Consider the following 18140-nt stretch of genomic DNA (forward strand, 5'->3'; position numbering starts at 1 on the left):
TTTGAAAGCTAGTCAAAACAATGTACTAGGTTAGTCCAATAAAAAAGGACATCATATCTTCTCTTTGCTCCATTTTATTTATATTCATTCCCTTTGAAAATACACTAATATAGCTACCACACCACTTTATCCCTGATTCAGAAAATCATTTGTTTATTGTAGTCTCTCATGTAGAGATGTTAATCGTTAAACAGCAAGTACCCTTTCATGGGCATCACAAAATTTAAAACATGTAAAATTTACAAAATGATTGTGCAGTAACTTTGTAAAATACAACTGAACTTCATTTGGCCAGTAAGACTGAGCATTTGCAGCACATATTACAGCAGTGTTAGAGAAAAAATAAATTCTGTTTAACACTATGGTTAATATATGCATATGTAAAATTTTAAATGTGACTGATTTCTAAATGAAACAGAAAGGCTTATTTAGTGCAGTGATACAAAGTAAAAGCAAATTTTGTGTTAACAGACTTACACAAATTGTTTCACAGGTCTCCCACTTAGACCTCTCTCCTCTTCAATCTGTTCAAAATTCTGCTGCACGACTAATATTCCGTCAACGTCACTATGCTCATATTAGCCATCTTCTCCAGTCACTTTACTGGCTCCCTATCCGTTTCCGCATACAGTTCAAACTCCTCTTATTGACTTATAAATTGCATTCACTCTGCAGCTCCTCAGTACCTCTCCCCTCTCATCTCTCCCTACACTCCTCCCCGGGAACGCCATTCACTGGGTAAATCTCCCTTATCTGCACCCTTCTCCTCCACCGCTAACTCCAGATTCCGTTCCTTTTATCTTGCTGCGCCATATGCCTGGAATAGACTTCCTGAACCGGTACGTCTAGCTCCTTCTCTGGCTGTCTTCAAATCTCAGCTAAAAGCCCAACTTTTTGATGCTGCTTTTAACTCCTAACCCTTATTCACTTGTTCAGAACCCTTATTTTATCATCCTCACTTTAATATTCCCTTATCTCTTATTTGTCCTGTTTCTCTGTTCTAATTAGATTGTAAGCTCTGTCGAGCAGGGACTGTCTCTTCACGTTCAAGTGTACAGTGCTGCGTATGTCTAGTAGCGCTATAGAAATGATAAGTAGTAGTAGTTTCAAATAGGTTTGTGGTTACTCAGCTGTTTCTACAGACAAGGATCCTCAAAGTTTGCAGGCAGGAACCTGACGCCTAAAGAACATTTTTTTCAAGGCATTCATTTTCTTTAAAAATATATAAACAGTACATTTTTTACTTTGTGACTTTCACTTTAAGATTGTACTATTCATCTTTATGAGAAACATTTTGCTACAGAATTTAATTTAAAATTTTTCACATGCAGTATCAATTAAAGTGGCCCAACATTTCATTCCACTGCTTTGGGGAATTGAATTTTAAAGCACGGCAGACTCTGCTGCTCAGTACATGCTTTAAAATTTTCAATTCCCTGAAGCAGTGGAATGAAATGCTGGCCACCGGACAGTAGAGGTGAAGTTCAGCAAGTGGGCTTACTTCTGTGAAAGTTAAGTACAAAACTCTATGCTCCTATGTTTAATTAATGCAAGCAAGATACAAGATTACTGAAATGGTTGCACAGTTGTTATACTGAAGTTTTAAAAGTGAATTTATGGAGGTATTTTATGTCGATGATTGGACTGTAGCCCGTTTTTACACCAATACAAGTTATATTAAGTCTGGGAACACCAAGGCTTTTCCCGTCTTGTTTTAATTTTTTTATTTGATGTCTGATGAGTAGTGGATATATCACATTGAATTATCAGGTGTGAGGATTTTGTATTATTCCTTGTTATATGCACTCCATCTTCTTCCAATGAGAGATTAGGATATAAACCACACGTCGGGGTACTAAGAAGTTACATTCATTGCCCTTAAATGCAGCCTTCCTGAAAGATCAGTGTTGCTGCCGTTGCTACTTAACATCTACCTGCATCTATTAGTACCTCTTATTTTGTCTTATGGTGTCCTTTTGCTATATGTTCACAGATGATATTCAACCAAGGATTTCTGTGGGTAGAGATCAGTAAGACACAGAAAAACTAAATAACTGTCTGGATATGATAGCATTTAGTTGAGATCTATTGGTTAAGTTTGAACTCAGGTACAACAGACTGAAGAGGAAGTTATCGTTTGCTCTATTTTGGGGGGAGAACAAATCTTACATGTCAAAAGTAGGTCTATAGACAGGGTGTTTTGTTAGCTGAAAATCCAACTTTGGAATCACACATTTTGCAAGTGATTAGATAATCTTTGACATCTCCCAGACTCCTAAAATAGCTGAGAGCTTAAATTCCAAAATCTGAATAACTGCTAGGACTGATAATTGTATCAGGTGGGGGACGGGGGACGGGCTTTCTAAATGATCTTTGTATTGGATACAGATGATACAAACACTGCAGCTCAGTTGCTTCTTCACAAAACAAACTGTGATTATGTGACTCCTTTATTAAAGGCGCATTAAGAATTAAAATTACTGCGCCTGACAACACTGTATCAGGGTCACCCAGTATACTTGATGGAACATTTAAAGGGAATTCTATAAGGCGCACCTAAATTAAGGCACCAATTGTGCATCAATGTTTTTAGAATACTAGCACCTATGTGTGAGATTGGTGCCCTTCATTGGGAAACACACAAGTGCTAGGCGCTATTCTGTAAACATGGTGTGCAATGCCGCTTAGCACTCAACCTCAAGTATGCCATACCTGTGAGTGGCTTACAGTATACTCAGCTTCAATGATATTCAATTTCAAATATATCCACATTAACATAAAAGGCGCTTGTTGTAGGATCATCAGATTAACGTACCAACCTCTACAATGGCTATTTATGAGCCAAGCATTTGAAGGAGAGGCGGTATCAAAATCCTCATTAATCCTAGGTTTTTAATTATTTTACTTACCTATGAAAAAATAAGTAAAATAATTAAAAACCTGGGATTAATGAGGTTTGTACGTTAATCTGATGATCCTACAACAAGCGCCTTTGTATGTTTATTGTTAATGTGGATATATTTGAAATTGAATATCATTGAAGCTGAGTATATTGTAAGCAATTATTTACTCCCTTCACCCCTTAAATTGGATATATGCCTATAAACCTGTGAGTGGAGCATGGGCATTCTATAAGTGCAACTTATAGAATACTGTCAGATGTACACACTGCAAGGCACACTTAAGCATGCCAACTTACGGCCTGCCACTGACATCAGCATGCCAAGGCTACTATGTGTTAATACTCTAAAATGGGGTAGGTGCGTCCTAATGCAGGTATAGAATTAGCACCTATGTTTTGGCATGACTTTATAGAATTGCCACCTTTATGTACTATGAACTCTCCTGGTGGTCCTGATGGTGTTCTCAGGAAGAGCTATTGACCTTGCCTGTTAAACTTGCAAATAACTTTGAAATGGTCATTTGACTATGCTGGTCCTCTGTAATGGAATCGGCTATCTGTGGAGATCCAGAGGGAACAAGACAATTTATGTTAATGTAAACAAATAAGACATGGTGCTTCACAAAAGCTTTTGGGTAACGTAGCCAGTCTGGAGCACAGGGCAGACGCAGCAAGATGAAGTGAAGGATTTAGGAACTGAATTGTATTTTAGTACGACATTTTACACTTTTTTTCTTTCATCAAACATTTTTGATGATATGCCTCATCGAATACAGTAAATAAATATTCACAAAGGAAGAACACAGCTTTGATACACTTCACTTGTGTTGTGAAAATCTTTACCCATTTCTGGTTCTGCTTCTGCACACACTGATGCACAGGCTCATGGAACAGAGGACAGAAGAATGCAGAACTGATCTAGGACAAAAATGATGTTTCAGGCAATATTTCAAACATATAGCTATCAGCAATGGCAAATCCTACTTCCCCAGCATTAAAAAGAAAACATTCTAGTTAAGGCAATGCTTCAACTCAGCAGATTCAAACATTGGCTACACTAAAATGCCTTTATATGGATATACAGTGATGCTATTGTATACAACATGCATTTACAGAACATTAAGACAAGTGCCTTCTATAATTAGAAGTGTCATTCATATTAAGAACCTATGAAATTGTGTTTTCTTCTGAGCTCCACAAGCTATTTCCAAATAAAATCCATTGAGGGTCCAATTGTCAGTCAGTACTGCCTTGCAACGGAGGAAGGAAGGAAGTCCGCTTATGCTTAAAGCCAAGTTAAGTGCGTATCTGTAACTTAAGACATATGGCCCCATCATCACACACAGCCCTTTTTCTAGGATCCCCAATATTTCAGAGGCAAACACACTGTAGAGAAACCAAGCAAAACATTATTTTCATGTTCCCATAAATCAGCAAGATTGGACTTGTTTACTTCTGTCAATGCAGAGCCGTTTAGTGCCAAACCTGAACATAATGTCAAGAAGAAGCTCCTGAGAGAGTAGAGATATACAGTACCGTGCAACTGCACCACTACACTCACATCAAAAGACTTTTAAACATAGCCAATATTTGCACTGGCTGTGCAAATGCTTCTTTTTAATTCCCTGTTCTGTCCCTAGAAAAGGCAAATGTTACATTATGGGAACAGCACTTCTTAGATCCCTCAAAAGTATTAATAGCTGTTCTATCTGTTACTGCTTTTAGTTGTTTTTATACTTTGCTATAGAAAAACTACTATGAAAACCTCTCATATATTTATATACATCTTTGGTAAAATATACATAATTGTATCATAACAACATACCCTGCTATAAGGTCTCTGCACATATTAAAAAAAAAAATCAGCCCTGGCACTGGTAAAAACTGGTTTAAAAACACCAGCCATCCACAAAATGCTTTATTGCTCCATCATCAATTCAGTGCAACTATGCTGGATTACTGCGGCAACACCCTGGAGAGTAGACAACTGCAAACTTCTAGCACTCTACTGCAGTACTTCTAGCTCGTGTTACACCCGTAAGTTAGTAGGGGGCAGAGTAACAAAAACTCAAGAGGTTCAGTACTATAGGTGAGCAGGAGCTGCTGTCTCTCTTTTATTGTCCAATGTGTCTTGAATACCATTGTTCATATTTTATACCATGAGAGAGTGTTGCAAACCTTACAAACAGGCTGACTTACTAAGCATGGGGTACATTTACCAGAAGTGAGTAGTTAGTAACAGTGTATTCTTGCACTATAAATGCAAGATTCTGTTAATTTTAATTTGAAAATTTCTGTTATATATTACAGACCATTTCTAGAGTCCATGCATAAAACCCAGTTCAAAAAGCACATCCGTTTCTTTTGGGGAGGTATTTGATTTTCTTTAGGGCAGGTATATTGTACAACTGCCTTCAGCGGCAATAAATTTCAGCTTCCTTAAGCAATGAAAGTCTGAAGTGACAGTATCAGATCTCCTTTTACCAAATGTGTTGCATTTTTGAACAAGTTGTCTAGGGTTCCCAGCAGCTGCATTTTGTGGGCTTAATCTCACGAAATCATTTCTGATCAGATGTCAAGTTGCTGAAGGCCAAGACATTTGCTCCTTTGAAAGGAATGTATTCAAGATACAATATTTTTCACGTTCAGCTGCAGGATCCTCATATATGGGGTTTCAGCCCTCTGTGTAGGGCTGGAAAATTCCCAGGTTCCATTAGTTGTACTCTGACCACTTGTCCTGTTGAGAGATAAGAGAAAGTAATACCTCTAACTCAGAAGGTGGTCAGCAGAAACATCTTCATAACAATTATCCAACTTACACAGGTGCAGTGGGGCTTGTAGGGAGATCCTCACGCAAATCACTACACAGAGGAAAAGAAACAACATTTAGATACAAGTCACACAAATGGATGCAACTGGTATATGTAGAAAAAGCAGCAGTATGCATATATTTTCCCTTATGAAATGGCTTTTTTTTTTTTTTTTTTTTTTAATGTGCAACCAGCAGGCATAAAAATACATGTTCTGGTCCAGTTTATACACTTATTTGCTGCTTTATTTTAAAAAATTCACCCAAGCTGGTATATATTTTAGCACACTGAAAAATGTACATAAAAAAAGCCAAACCCCACACCTCAGAAAATGCATTTAAATATGCATATACTTTTATACATGTATTTAGTGGAACATTTTGTGGAGTGCCACAGGGATCGGTACCGGGACCGGTGCTATTTAATATATTTATAAATGATACGGAAATCAGAATTACAAGTGAGGTGATTACATTTGCAAATGACACAAAACTTTTCAAGGTTGTTAAAACACGAGCAGACTGTGAAATATTACAGGAAGACCTTAGGAAATTGGAAGACTGGGCATCCAAATGGCAGACGAAATTTAATGTGCACAAATGCAAGGTGATACACACTGGAAAGAATAATCCGATGCTAGGGTCCACCATGGGGGTCAGAACTCAAGAAAAAGATCTAGGTGTCATTGTAGATAATATGTTGAAATTTTCTGCTCAGAGTGTGGTGGCGGCGGCCAAAAATCAAACAGGACGCTAGGAATTATTAGGAAAGGGAATAAGACCGAAAAAACTATAATGCCTCTGTATCGTTCCATGGTGCGACCGCACCTTGAATATTGCGCTCAGTTCTGGTCGCCGTATCTCAAAAAAGATACAGCGGAATTAGAAAAGGTTCAAAAAAGAGCGACCAAAATAATAAACAGGATGGAACTCCTCTCGTATGAGGAAAGGCTAAAGAGGTTAGGGCTCTTCAGCTTGGAAAAGAGATGGATGAAGGGAGATATGACTAAGGTCTACAAAATCCTGAGTAGTGTAGAACTCATTCCAAAAGTACAAAGACTAGGGAATGCTCAAGGAAGTTACATAGAAATACTTTTAAAACAAATAGGAGGAAATATTTTTTCACTCAACGAATAGTAAAGTTCTGGAACTCTTTGCTGGAGGATGTGGTAACAGCGGTTAGCTTATCTGGGTTAAAAAAAAAGTTTGGACAATTTGCTGGAGGAAAAGTCTAGTCTGCTATTGAGACGGACATGGGAAAGCAAGTGCTTACCCTGGGATTTGTAGAATGGAATGTTGCCACGATTTGGGTTTCTACCAGGTACTTGTGACCTGGCTTGGCCACTGATGTAAACAGGATACTGGGCTAGATGGACCATTAGTCTGACCAAGTATGGCTACTCTTATGTTCTTATGCTATGGTTCGCAAGCAGGTCCTCTGAGATCACTTGGCAAGCCTGATTTTCTAGATATCCACAATGAATATGCAAGTATACTTGCATGCATTAATTGCCTCCACTGTACACAGCTCTTTCTCTCTCGTGTTCTATTGTGAATATCCTGAAAACTGGACTGGCTGAATGAGCCCCCAGGACTGGGTTGGGAACTGCTGCTTGTGGTATCTGTAGAAAGAATGTTTTGGTGCACAGCCACTTATTCTGACCTTGCAGGTTTTTGAATTAAAAGTGTCAAAGAGCTGTAAATTACACCAGGCAAACATTTCATATTAATTATACAACTTACACAGGGTCAGTGTGGCTTCCAGAGAGATCTTCAGGCAAATCACTGCACAGAGAAAAACAATTTGGGGTGTCATTCAATAACCTGATACAATCTATAACTGTAGTGTGTCTTCTGATAGTGTCAATGTAAAGTGTTTTGGTCAAAAGTACAATATAAATACAAATGAACTAAGCTAGTTTGGGTAGTTTGTGATTACAGAAAATAACCAAGATTATAAACATGTTTTTTTCTAATGCTGTGCATAGATGTGGCTTACTTTGACTTTCTTTAGGCACCAAAATTCAAAAGTAGTTGCTTTCTACAGATTTGGTCACGACAATCTGAGAGGGCTGTGCTGGAGTTTCTTTTAGAATGTAATGCAAACTCAACCAAATGATAAACTATGTTCTGAATCTGTCTGTATATAGCAGCACTGTCCTGAAAAAAATGGCCACACAAGTCATGAGGTGACCCAGAGGGATTGAAAAGAGCTCTAAACCTATACACATGGGGGAAAGATACATCTGAGAACTTGCTAGAATGAAATATTGCTGCTATGCCTGTAACTACATAATAAAAGCTGGAATCAGCAGGGCGAAAACATGGTATTTACAATCTTAAGCCTGAACAATATATAATGATTAAACAATCTATCTCATGAATCAAAAAGCATACCATGGTAATGGATTTAGCAGCAAGATTTCACAATAGGTGCATAACCCTGAATATCCAGGTTTAAAGAGAATTATCAAGCTCATCAATTCCTTATTTTTATTTCATATCTGCCTTTTGATTAACCAGGTTTACACTATAAACTTCAGCTGCCTCCAGAACACTAATAACCCTGTCTACCAAAAGCAGACATCAGAAAATCCTAAACTGCACATTGATTTCCTGAATTAATATTCTCACAGTTCAGAAATGGGACCACTTAACATGGAGAAACAATGAATCCTATAGCAGTTTTAAAAAGAATTTATAATTTAAAAAAAAAAACCAAAGTCAACCACACCTCTTGGTTAGATCACAGGATATTCCAATGTCTTGTGTTTCTATATCACTTTTTGAATGGAGTCCTCTAAAATAGTCCAGTTTATCTTGCAATTCATTATTCTGCAAAACAGTATTGGTCTTAGTTAGAGATTTTAGTCAGCTTCTTTATATACTTCTACAAAATAAATCCAGTGTAAACTTTTTTTTTGCTCCAGCTTCTCATATAACTATTGCAACTATTGTTACAAAACTAAGGAGAGCATGACTTCAAGGATTAAAAAGAGACCTGTATTTTGAAGCTGAAACTGCAGAGTTATTTCCTGTTAAAATTCTATTCCATGTTAAAATAAGCACATTAATCTGGAAGTGGCTCAGCACACTGTTCTCCAGAAATTCAGGTTTGGATCCCCTGTTCATTGTGGCCAGCTGGCCTTCGGGGGCACTGCGTTAGTAATACATAGGCTTTGTGAGCAGGGAAGATAGCTGCCCCTGCGGTGATCAACACCAGTTAAGAAACTGTTTTCCGGGTGTGCACGGGAGAAAAGATCTTTTAGCCCCAAATATGGGGGCAGCAAAGACCACTGAGCAGAAAAAGTTATTTACTTGCAAGCCTCCTGAATGCCGAGATCCCTACACATTCACATATAGTAACATAGTAGATGACGGCAGAAAAAGACCTGCACGGTCCATCCAGTCTGCCCAACAAGATAAACTCATATGTGCTAGTTTTTTGTGCATACCTTACCTTGATTTGTACCTGTCTTTTTCAGGGCACAGACCATATAAGTCTGCCCAGCACTTCACAATTTACAATGAGTGAGGGTCCCAAATTATGCAAGTACCATACCACATTCTGAAACAGCATAGGCTGCTTTACAACAATCCATTTTTTACAGCAAATTACAATGTTGAATTAAATTTCCTAATTTAAAATAAAAATGCTTTATGTGGTTCTACTATCATCTTCACAGGTATAACAAAGATATGAAATACAAGAATGAATGCAAATGTGTTTTTAACTATCCAACAACCTTCATAAAGTTCTAATTCAGACCAAGTTTTCCCACTTCTGTGTCCTGCAAATGGTACTAGGTAGTGTTCTGAAAGACTTGACACTCTACTGGCAATGTGACCCCAACCTTAACCACATGAGAAGCCTAGAAGCAGTGAAGCCGCCCACCTGACTGCCTGTGGAGACAAAGGGTGGAACCAAGCCAATGAGACACATTCTGAAAAACATCTTTCCAAGCACAGCTGGATCCTCAGACAACCAGCAGGGGCAGGAACAGGAACTGCAGAGTAAACTGCTTCCCAGCACCAGCCTTTGTTCTTAGTTTAATGATTAAAATCTGCTGAATTAAGCTTTCAGGGTTTTTTTTTTAAAGACACATCTTGAAACTGAAGATCAGATGAGTTATAATGTATTACATATAATCTATGACCAGTAGCAGAATTATAAGAATGTCAGATTACTCAACAATATGTTTCTTTGTAAAATATTTTGTTTTGCTTTTGGCCACTCAGGAGGATGGCACAAGAGCTATTGCTCTCTGGGTTTTTAAATTTATGGGATTGGTGCTACATGGCAGGGTCCCGATCCTGTAAACTAAGGTATGCATAGGACAATGGAAAGACAGCCAGTCCCAGAGTTTGTACACATCTCTTATTTGCAAGTATTTCCAGACTCATATCCACTTATACAGCTTAAATCCAGAACTTAGTAACATAGTAGATGACGGCAGAAAAAGACCTGCACGGTTCATCCAGTCTGCCCAACAAGATAACTCATATGTGCCACATTGTGTGTATACCTTACCTTGATTTGTACCTGTCTTTTTCAGGGCACAGACCGTATAAGTTTGCCCAGCACTATCCCCGCCCCCCCAACCACCAGCCCCGCCTCCCACCACCAGCTCTGGCACAGAACAAATAATTTTTCCAAGTGTGCTATTCAAACTTATTTTCCATAAAATAAATTTACTTTCTGTGATGTTCTGTCTCTAACAGAAAGGCATTAAATTGATACACTGGAACAATTAATGCACTCTTATGGCCATTATGAGTTTGAATGAAATAAATGGACCAAAAAATTCTGTAATGGGTATTCCCTTCCTGTTGCTCATTATAAAGTCTCCTTCCTTTTCCAGTGCTCTGTGACATTTCCATACTGGTTTCCTCATTATTTACGATAGTGAAATGAGCTGTCTCAAAGGTTCATTTAAAACAAATTTTCAAGTGAAACAAACAATGTCCCAGTGAAAGCAAAATTTAGGTTACAAATTTAAGCATAAAGGGTCAAATTAAACAAGTTGTAAAGTGCGTGTTAAGCCCGATTTGCGTAGGCTGTCAAGGGAGCAAAAGGGATGTCTAAGCCTGGACAATCAGAGTTAGCAGAGTATTTTACAGAAAGTTCCTTGAATATGGCACACTTTGTAAAATAACTATAAGGGCACAGGGAAATACACATATTGAATCCAGGCATGAACAGTGAGAACATTATTTTACAAAGGAACACGTTCATTAAAAAGTACGTGTAGCAGCAGAGCTTGCAACCTATCCAAGTAAATGCCACTACTTACAAGCATAAACAGTGGATTTTACAAAGGAGAGCCAGGCTACAAGGAGCTGAGGTACTTTTAACCACCAGAGATGTAAGCACAATTGACCTCACAATCATTCATTAAGTCCAAACACACAGTTACTTAACACTTGTGCAGGCTTCAGAATAGATCTAAATGCCAATGTCTAGAATTTTCAAATTTCCGGTAACGGAATTCAAACATGTGTGGGATAAACATAAAGGAATCCTGTGCAGAAGAAAGGGATCCTCAGGAGCTTAGCCTAGAATGGGTGGCAGAGCTGGTGGTTGGGAGGCGGGGCTAGTGTGGGCAGACATATACAGTCTGTGCTGGGGCTGGTGGTTGGGAGGCGGGACTAGTGCTGGGCAGACTTATACGGTATGTGCCGGGGCTGGTGGTTGGGCGGCGGGGATAGTGCTGGGGAGACTTATACGGTCTGTGCCAGAGCCGGTGGTGGGTGGCAGGGATAGTGCTGGGCAGACTTATACGGTCTGTGCCAGAGCCGGTGGTGGGTGGCAGGGATAGTGCTGGGCAGACTTATACGGTCTGTGCCAGAGCTGGTGGTTGGGAGGCGGGGATAGGGCTGGCCAGACTTATACGGTCTGTGCACTGAAGAGGACAGTACAAATAAAAAAGTAGCACATATGAATTTATCTTCTTGGGCAGACTGGATGGACCGTGCAGGTCTTTTTCTGCCGTCATCTACTATGTTACTATTACCATTGCAAAATTGAAAATACATGCATCCTTTCTTGGCCAGCCCAAAACACACCCCCTTTAAAAACTGTGTATGCTGCAGATATACATGAGTAAGTAGTGGCATTTCTAAAACCTAACATGGCATTTACACTTGTAAATGCTGATATTTATATGTTCAAACATCATGTAAAAATAAAATGAGCTCTCTAATGTAACACAACAGCACATTGTGTCTTCCTCAGTTGGAAGTGTTTATGGTGGGCATGTGTGTAGAGGGAAGGGAAGTATGTAAAGGAGAGACTGTATATGACACGTATGTATAAGGATATATGTAGGTACGGAGGCAAATAGAAACAGGATGTGGAGGACTGGCGAGTGGCATGTGCATGTAGGAGATGAGTATGTGTAGAGAAGATCATGGGAGCAGGGGTAGAGTCAACTGAATTTCGATTTTGGTGACGAAACTGGCCTCAAATCCGCATTCAGCCTTGTTTTGGTTTTGGCCAAAATGTCACAGCTGAAACCAAAACTTTTTATTCTATGTCCTGTGGCACTCCTTCTCACTCCATCCCTCCCCCCCACACATAAGATAACCCCCTTCCCAGGCCTACCCGTAAGCTGCCACCCCCCTTCCCTGGGTCTACCCTATCATCTTGGTGGTCTAGTGGCTACTCAGGGCAGAAACGGACACAGGATGGAAAGGAGCAACTGGGAATTGCTCCTGTCCCAACTTGCCACTAGACCACCATGGTGATAAGGCAGGCCTAAAGGCAATGCTGACCTACTGGTGGGTCTGGGAGGGGAGCTTCTGTTCAGCAGGGGATAGAAGAAGGAAATGGGAGCCCTCCCTCTTCCAGTCACTAATCCCTTCGGTCTCCTGCTTTAGCTGAAGGGCTTGGGACCCCCTGCTGGTAATAACTTTTCTTCATGGTGCTGCATTAGTGTCCTGTTTGCTGTCATAGTAACATATGTGGAGGGGCATAATTGAACGGGGCGCCAAGTTTTCCTGAGGGTGAACTCACAGGACGTCCCCGCGAAGGGGCGGGGAAACCCTTATTATCGAAACAAGATGGGCGTCCATCTTTCGTTTCGATAATACGGTCGGGGACGCCCAAATCTCAACATTTAGGTTGACCTTATGGTCGTCCTTAGAGATGGTCATCCACGATTTTCGGCGATAATGGAAACCGAGGACGCCCATCCCAGAAATGACCAAATCAAAGCCATTTGGTCGTGGGAGGAGCCAGCATTCGTAGTGCACTGGTCCCCCTCACATGCCAGGACACCAACCGGGAACCCTAGGGCAGGGGTAGGCAACTCCGGTCCTCAAGAGCCGCAGGCTGGTCAGATTTTCAGGATATCCAAAATGAATATGCATGAGATAGATTTGCAAGCACTGCCTCCATGGTATGCAAATCTATCTCATGCATATTCATTGTGGATATCCTGAAAACCTGACCTGCCTGTGGCTCTCGAGGACCAGAGTTGCCTACCCCTGTCCTAGGGGCACTGCAGTGAACTTCAGAAAAAGCTCCCAGGTGCATAGCTCCCTTACATTGTGTGCTGAGCCCCCCAAAACCCACTCCCCACAACTGTACACCACTACCATAGACCTTAGGGATGAAGGGGGGCACCTACATGTGGGTACAGTGGGTTTGTGGTGGGTTTTGGAGAGCTCACATTTACCACCTCAAGTATAACAGGTATGGGGGGGATGGGCCTGGGTCCGCCTGCCTGAAGTGTACTACAGTACCCACTAAAACTGCTCCAGGGACCTGCATACTGCTGTCATGGAGCTGGGTATGATATTTGAGGCTGGCATAGAGGCTGGAAAAAATATTTAAACAATTTTTTTAGGGTGGGAGGGGGTTAGTGATCACTGGGGGAGTAAGGGGAGGTCATCCCCGATTTCCTCCGGTGGTCATCTGGTCATTTAGGGCACATTTTTGTGGCTTGGTCATAAAAAAAATGGACCAAGTAAAGTTGGCCAAGTGTTCGTCAGGGACACCCTTCTTTTTTCCATTATCGGCCGAGGACGCCCATGTGTTAAGCATGCCCCAGTCCCGCCTTCGTTATGCTTCTGACACGCCCCCGTGAACTTTGGTCATCCCAGGCAACGGAAAGCCGTTGAGGACGCCCAAAATCGGCTTTCGATTATGCCAATTTGGGCGACCCTGAGAGGACGCCCATCTCCCGATTTGTGTCGAAAGATGGGCGCCCTTCTCTTTTGAAAATAAGCCTGACAGTAATATAGTAGATGACGGCAGATAAAGACCTGTATGGTCCATCCAGTCTGCTCAAATCATCGTATATGTGGACTACATATGTATACCTGATCACGATTCGTCCTTGTCATTTTAAGGGCATAGATCCATAGAAGTCTACCCAGCACTGACCCCCTTCTCCAGCAACTAAAGCTCAATCAGTCCAGCCATAATTGGGGCACAGACCATAGAAGTCTGCCCAGCACTGGCTTTGCTTCCCAATTGCTGGTGTTGCCATCTAATCTCCGCTAAGCTTGTTCAGTTCCACGCCTTCTATACAGAATTCCTTTGGATTTATCCCACACATTTTTAAAATTCTGTTACCGTGTTCATCTCCACCACCTCCCACAAGAGGGCATTTCAGGTATCTACCACCCTCTCCATAAAAAAGTACTTCCTGACGTTACTCCTGAGTAGACCCCCCCCCCCCCAACCACAATTCATGTCCTTAGCAAGATATGGCCTCCAAAACTGAACACAATACTCCAAGTGGGGCCTCACAAATGACTTGTACAAGGGCAACACCACCTCCTTTCTTCTGCTTTCTTTCTATGCATCCTAGAATCCTTCTGGCCACTGCCTTGTCGCATTGGTCATCTTGAGATCCTCAGACACCATCATCCCAAGGTCTCTCTCCTGAGCAGTGTTATTAATCTCTCTCCTCCTATCTGGTACATCTTCTTTGGATTTCTACACCAAGTGCATCACTCTGCCCTTCTTCACATTAAATTTTAACTGCTAGATCTTTGACCATTCTTCTAATTTTTGGAGGAGATCTCTTTTCATGGTATCTACTCTCTCTGGGGTAGCCACTCTATTGGCTATCTTTGTGTCATCCACAAAAAGGCAAACTTTTCCTTCTAACCCTTCAGCAATATCGCCAATAAATATATTAAACAGAACTGGCTCCAGTATGACCCCTGAAGCACTCCACTGCTCACCTTCCTTTCCTCCGAGTTGATTCCATTTACCATCATCATCTCGGTCAACCAGTTTGCACTCCAGTTCACCACTTTGGGTCCTCAGTTCACCACTTCAGCCCTCTCAGTTTATTCAAGAGTCTTCTGTGAGGAACAGTATCAAAGGCTTTGCTGAAATCCAAGTAGATTACATCTAGTGCATGTCCTTTGTTCATTTCTTTGGTCACCCAGTCAAAGCAAACAATCCGATTCGCTTGGAAGGATTTACCTTTGGTAAAGCAATGTTGCCTCAGATCCTGCAACTCGTTGAATTCTAGAAAGTTAACTATCTTTTCCTTCAGCAGTGACGCCATTATTTTTCCTACCACTGTCGTGAGGATTTCCCGCCTCTATTTTTCCACTTCTTCCCTGTCCCCTCTTGTGAAGAGGAACCACATCCACTCTCCAATCCTGCGGAACCTCTCTCATCTCTAAAAGATCTATTAAATAAATCCTTAAGAGGTCCTACCAAGATTTTTCTGAGTTCCCTCAGTATCCTGGGATGTATCCCATTTGGCCCCATAGCTTTGTCCACTTTCAGATTTTCCAGTTGCTAATAAACGCTTTGTTCCGTGAAGGTGCAATATCCACGCCATTCCCAGATATACTTTCAGCAGCTGACTGTGGTCCTTCTCTAGGATTTTCTTCCGTGAACACTGAAGAGAAGTATTTGTTTAGCACGTTTGCTTTATCCTCCATAGTCATATAAGTAATAATGCATATGGACAGACAAATTAGTGGTTTTCTGACATTTTTTTTTAGAGAAAATTATTCTGGTCTCAAGGAGTCCAGTGTCCGCAACATATATGCCCTAAGTGTCTTGTTTTAAAGTGTTTTATGTTCCCCTATGATAAAAGATCGAGGAGGGCAAGTTCTATAGACAGCACAAGGGGACTGCCATGGGGGCCACTAACCAGCTTATTTTCGAAACGAGAAAGATGCCCATATTTCAACCCAAATCGGGAGATGGGCGTCTCCCGTGGGCGCCCAAATCGGTATAATCAAAACCTGATTTTTGGTGTCCTCAACTGCAGTCCGTCACGGAGGCGAACAAAGATCACGGGGGCGTGTCGGAGGCATGGCGAAGGCGGGACTGGGGCGTGCTTATCAGCCGAGGAGAGATGGGCGTCTTTAGCTGATAATCAAAACAAGAAGGGCGTTTTTGATGAGAATTTGGTCCGTTTTATTTGGACCCCTTTTTTTCAGGTCCAAGTCCCAAAAAAGTGCCCCAACTGACCAGATGACCACCGGAGGGAATCGGGGATCACCTCCCCTGACTCCCCCAGTGGTCACTAACCCCCTCCCACCAAAAAAAAACCCACTTTACAAACTTTTTTTCCCAGCCTGTATGCCAGCCTCAAATGCCGTACCCACCTCCATGACAGCAGAATGTGTTCTATCCTCTGACAGCCTTTCCCTGGTTCTGATGTGGGTCTCGGGTGTGTGACACCTTTTCTGTTAAGGGCACTGCAGAGTCACATCAGCAATCCATTGTAGTGGGTGTAGGGTATTGGGCTCCGTGATTCCACTAGCTTGTGTTAAATGCTCACGATGTTGGTAGTTGGTAGGCTCTACTCCCATGGTGCTTTTCCCTCTGCTTACTGGGTCAGAGTGTGCCCTGTTTTATTTCCGGTAGTCCATGAGGTAGTAGCCATTTGTGTAAGACACTTTTAGATCCCTTTCATGTGTTAGCCACGTTTCAGCACTTAGCTCTTACCTTGAATGTTGCTGAAAGAGGGCATTGTACACCATTCTGCCAGCTCGGACCTACTGCTAATCTCAGTACCAGGGAGACTCGTTGCCAGTGGGGCACAACCTCTGATCTGCAGTTAACTGTGAGTAAACGTGCTTATTCAAATAAAGGACGTTTTCAGCGAGATTAGTCTTCAGGTGTGAACTGCTGTGCCAAGGTTATACACCAGCAACAAGTCCTGTCCCTGGAGCGCTTTTAGTGGGTACTGCAGTGCACTTCAGGCAGGTAGACCCATTCCCTCCCACCCGTAACACTTGTGGTGGTAAATGGGAGGCCTCTAAAACCCACTGTACCCACATGTAGTTGCCCCCTTCACCTCTAAGAGCTATGGTAGTGTTGTACATTTGTCCCTCCCACGACCAAATGGCTTGGATTAGGACGTTTCTGAGCTGGGCGTTTTTAGTTTCCATTATCGCTTAAAAAAAAAAACGTCCATCTCAGAAAGGACCAAATCCATGGCATTTGGTCCGTCCAAACCATATTTTCGAAACGAAAGATGGACGCCCATCTTTTTCGAAAATACGGTCTGTCCTGCCTCTTCACATACCCGTTTTCGGACATAGACGCCCATGGAGATGGGCGTTCGTGTTTGATTATGCCCCTCTAAGGCTCCCTCACTGGCTAACCTTTATACTATTATACTACACGTAATTGTTTTAGTTAAGTTTAATGGTTAGGTTTCTAGCATTGGCTGTGCATTTGTAATTACCAAAGAAACCTGTTACATCAATGTGTTTTGTTGATTACAGATTTATTGATGACATTTTCATTATATGGAAAGGAAGAGATGATACATTTTTGGAATTTCATACATAGCTGAACTCTAAGGATCGAAATTTGATCTGAAATATAATGCGACAGAGGTCTCTTTTCTTGATATTAAAATTAGATTGTAAGCTCTTTGAGCAGGGACCGTCTTTCTTCTATGTTTGTGCAGTGCTGCGTACGCCTTGTAGCGCTATAGAAATGCTAAATAGTAGTAGTAGTAGTAGTAATATTAAAATTAGATATACAGGAGGCAAATTTGAGACTACTTTTTATCACAAACCAAGTGATGTGAACAAACTTTTAAGCTACAGTAGTTGTCATAGAGACATATTTTCAAAGCATTTAGATTTAAAAAGATACATAGTAACCTATGGAACTTTATAAGTCTAAATGCTTTGAAAATGAGCCCCACAGTATGGTACTCAAGTGAAATTTACCATATAGCCAGTTCTTAAGGGTTAAGAGAATTTGTTCAGCAAGCAAAGATGTAACACATCCTAAGGGCCCTGTTTACAAAGCCGCGCTGTAGGTGCACTATCGTTTTTAGCGCACACTGCTAGAGACACCTATAGGAATATATGGGTGTCTCTAGCATTAGCGCACGCTAAAAATGCCAGTGCACCTTAGTAAACAGGGCCCTAAATTTTGCGGTTAAGGTGACATATACAACATTGGCAACAAAGAAAATGTCC

At 41.3% G+C, this 18140-nt stretch overlaps 1 protein-coding gene across 1 annotated transcript in view; it reads right to left on the bottom strand.

Moving 5' to 3' along the window:
• Positions 1-1034: 1034 nt before the first annotated feature.
• Positions 1035-18140, bottom strand: part of LOC115461666 (myocardial zonula adherens protein-like) — a 183881-nt gene continuing 166775 nt past the window's right edge. The window contains exons 14-17 of the mRNA XM_030191665.1: positions 8446-8546; positions 7455-7496; positions 5722-5763; positions 1035-5639 (exon numbers count right to left, since the gene is read on the bottom strand). Of these exons, the coding sequence (XP_030047525.1) occupies positions 5525-5639; positions 5722-5763; positions 7455-7496; positions 8446-8546 (300 nt within the window). The 3' untranslated portion in view covers positions 1035-5524. The remainder of the gene's footprint in view (positions 5640-5721; positions 5764-7454; positions 7497-8445; positions 8547-18140) is intronic.

Source organism: Microcaecilia unicolor, chromosome 1 (genome assembly GCF_901765095.1).
Source record: "Microcaecilia unicolor chromosome 1, aMicUni1.1, whole genome shotgun sequence".
Taxonomy (NCBI): Eukaryota; Metazoa; Chordata; class Amphibia; order Gymnophiona; family Siphonopidae; genus Microcaecilia; species Microcaecilia unicolor.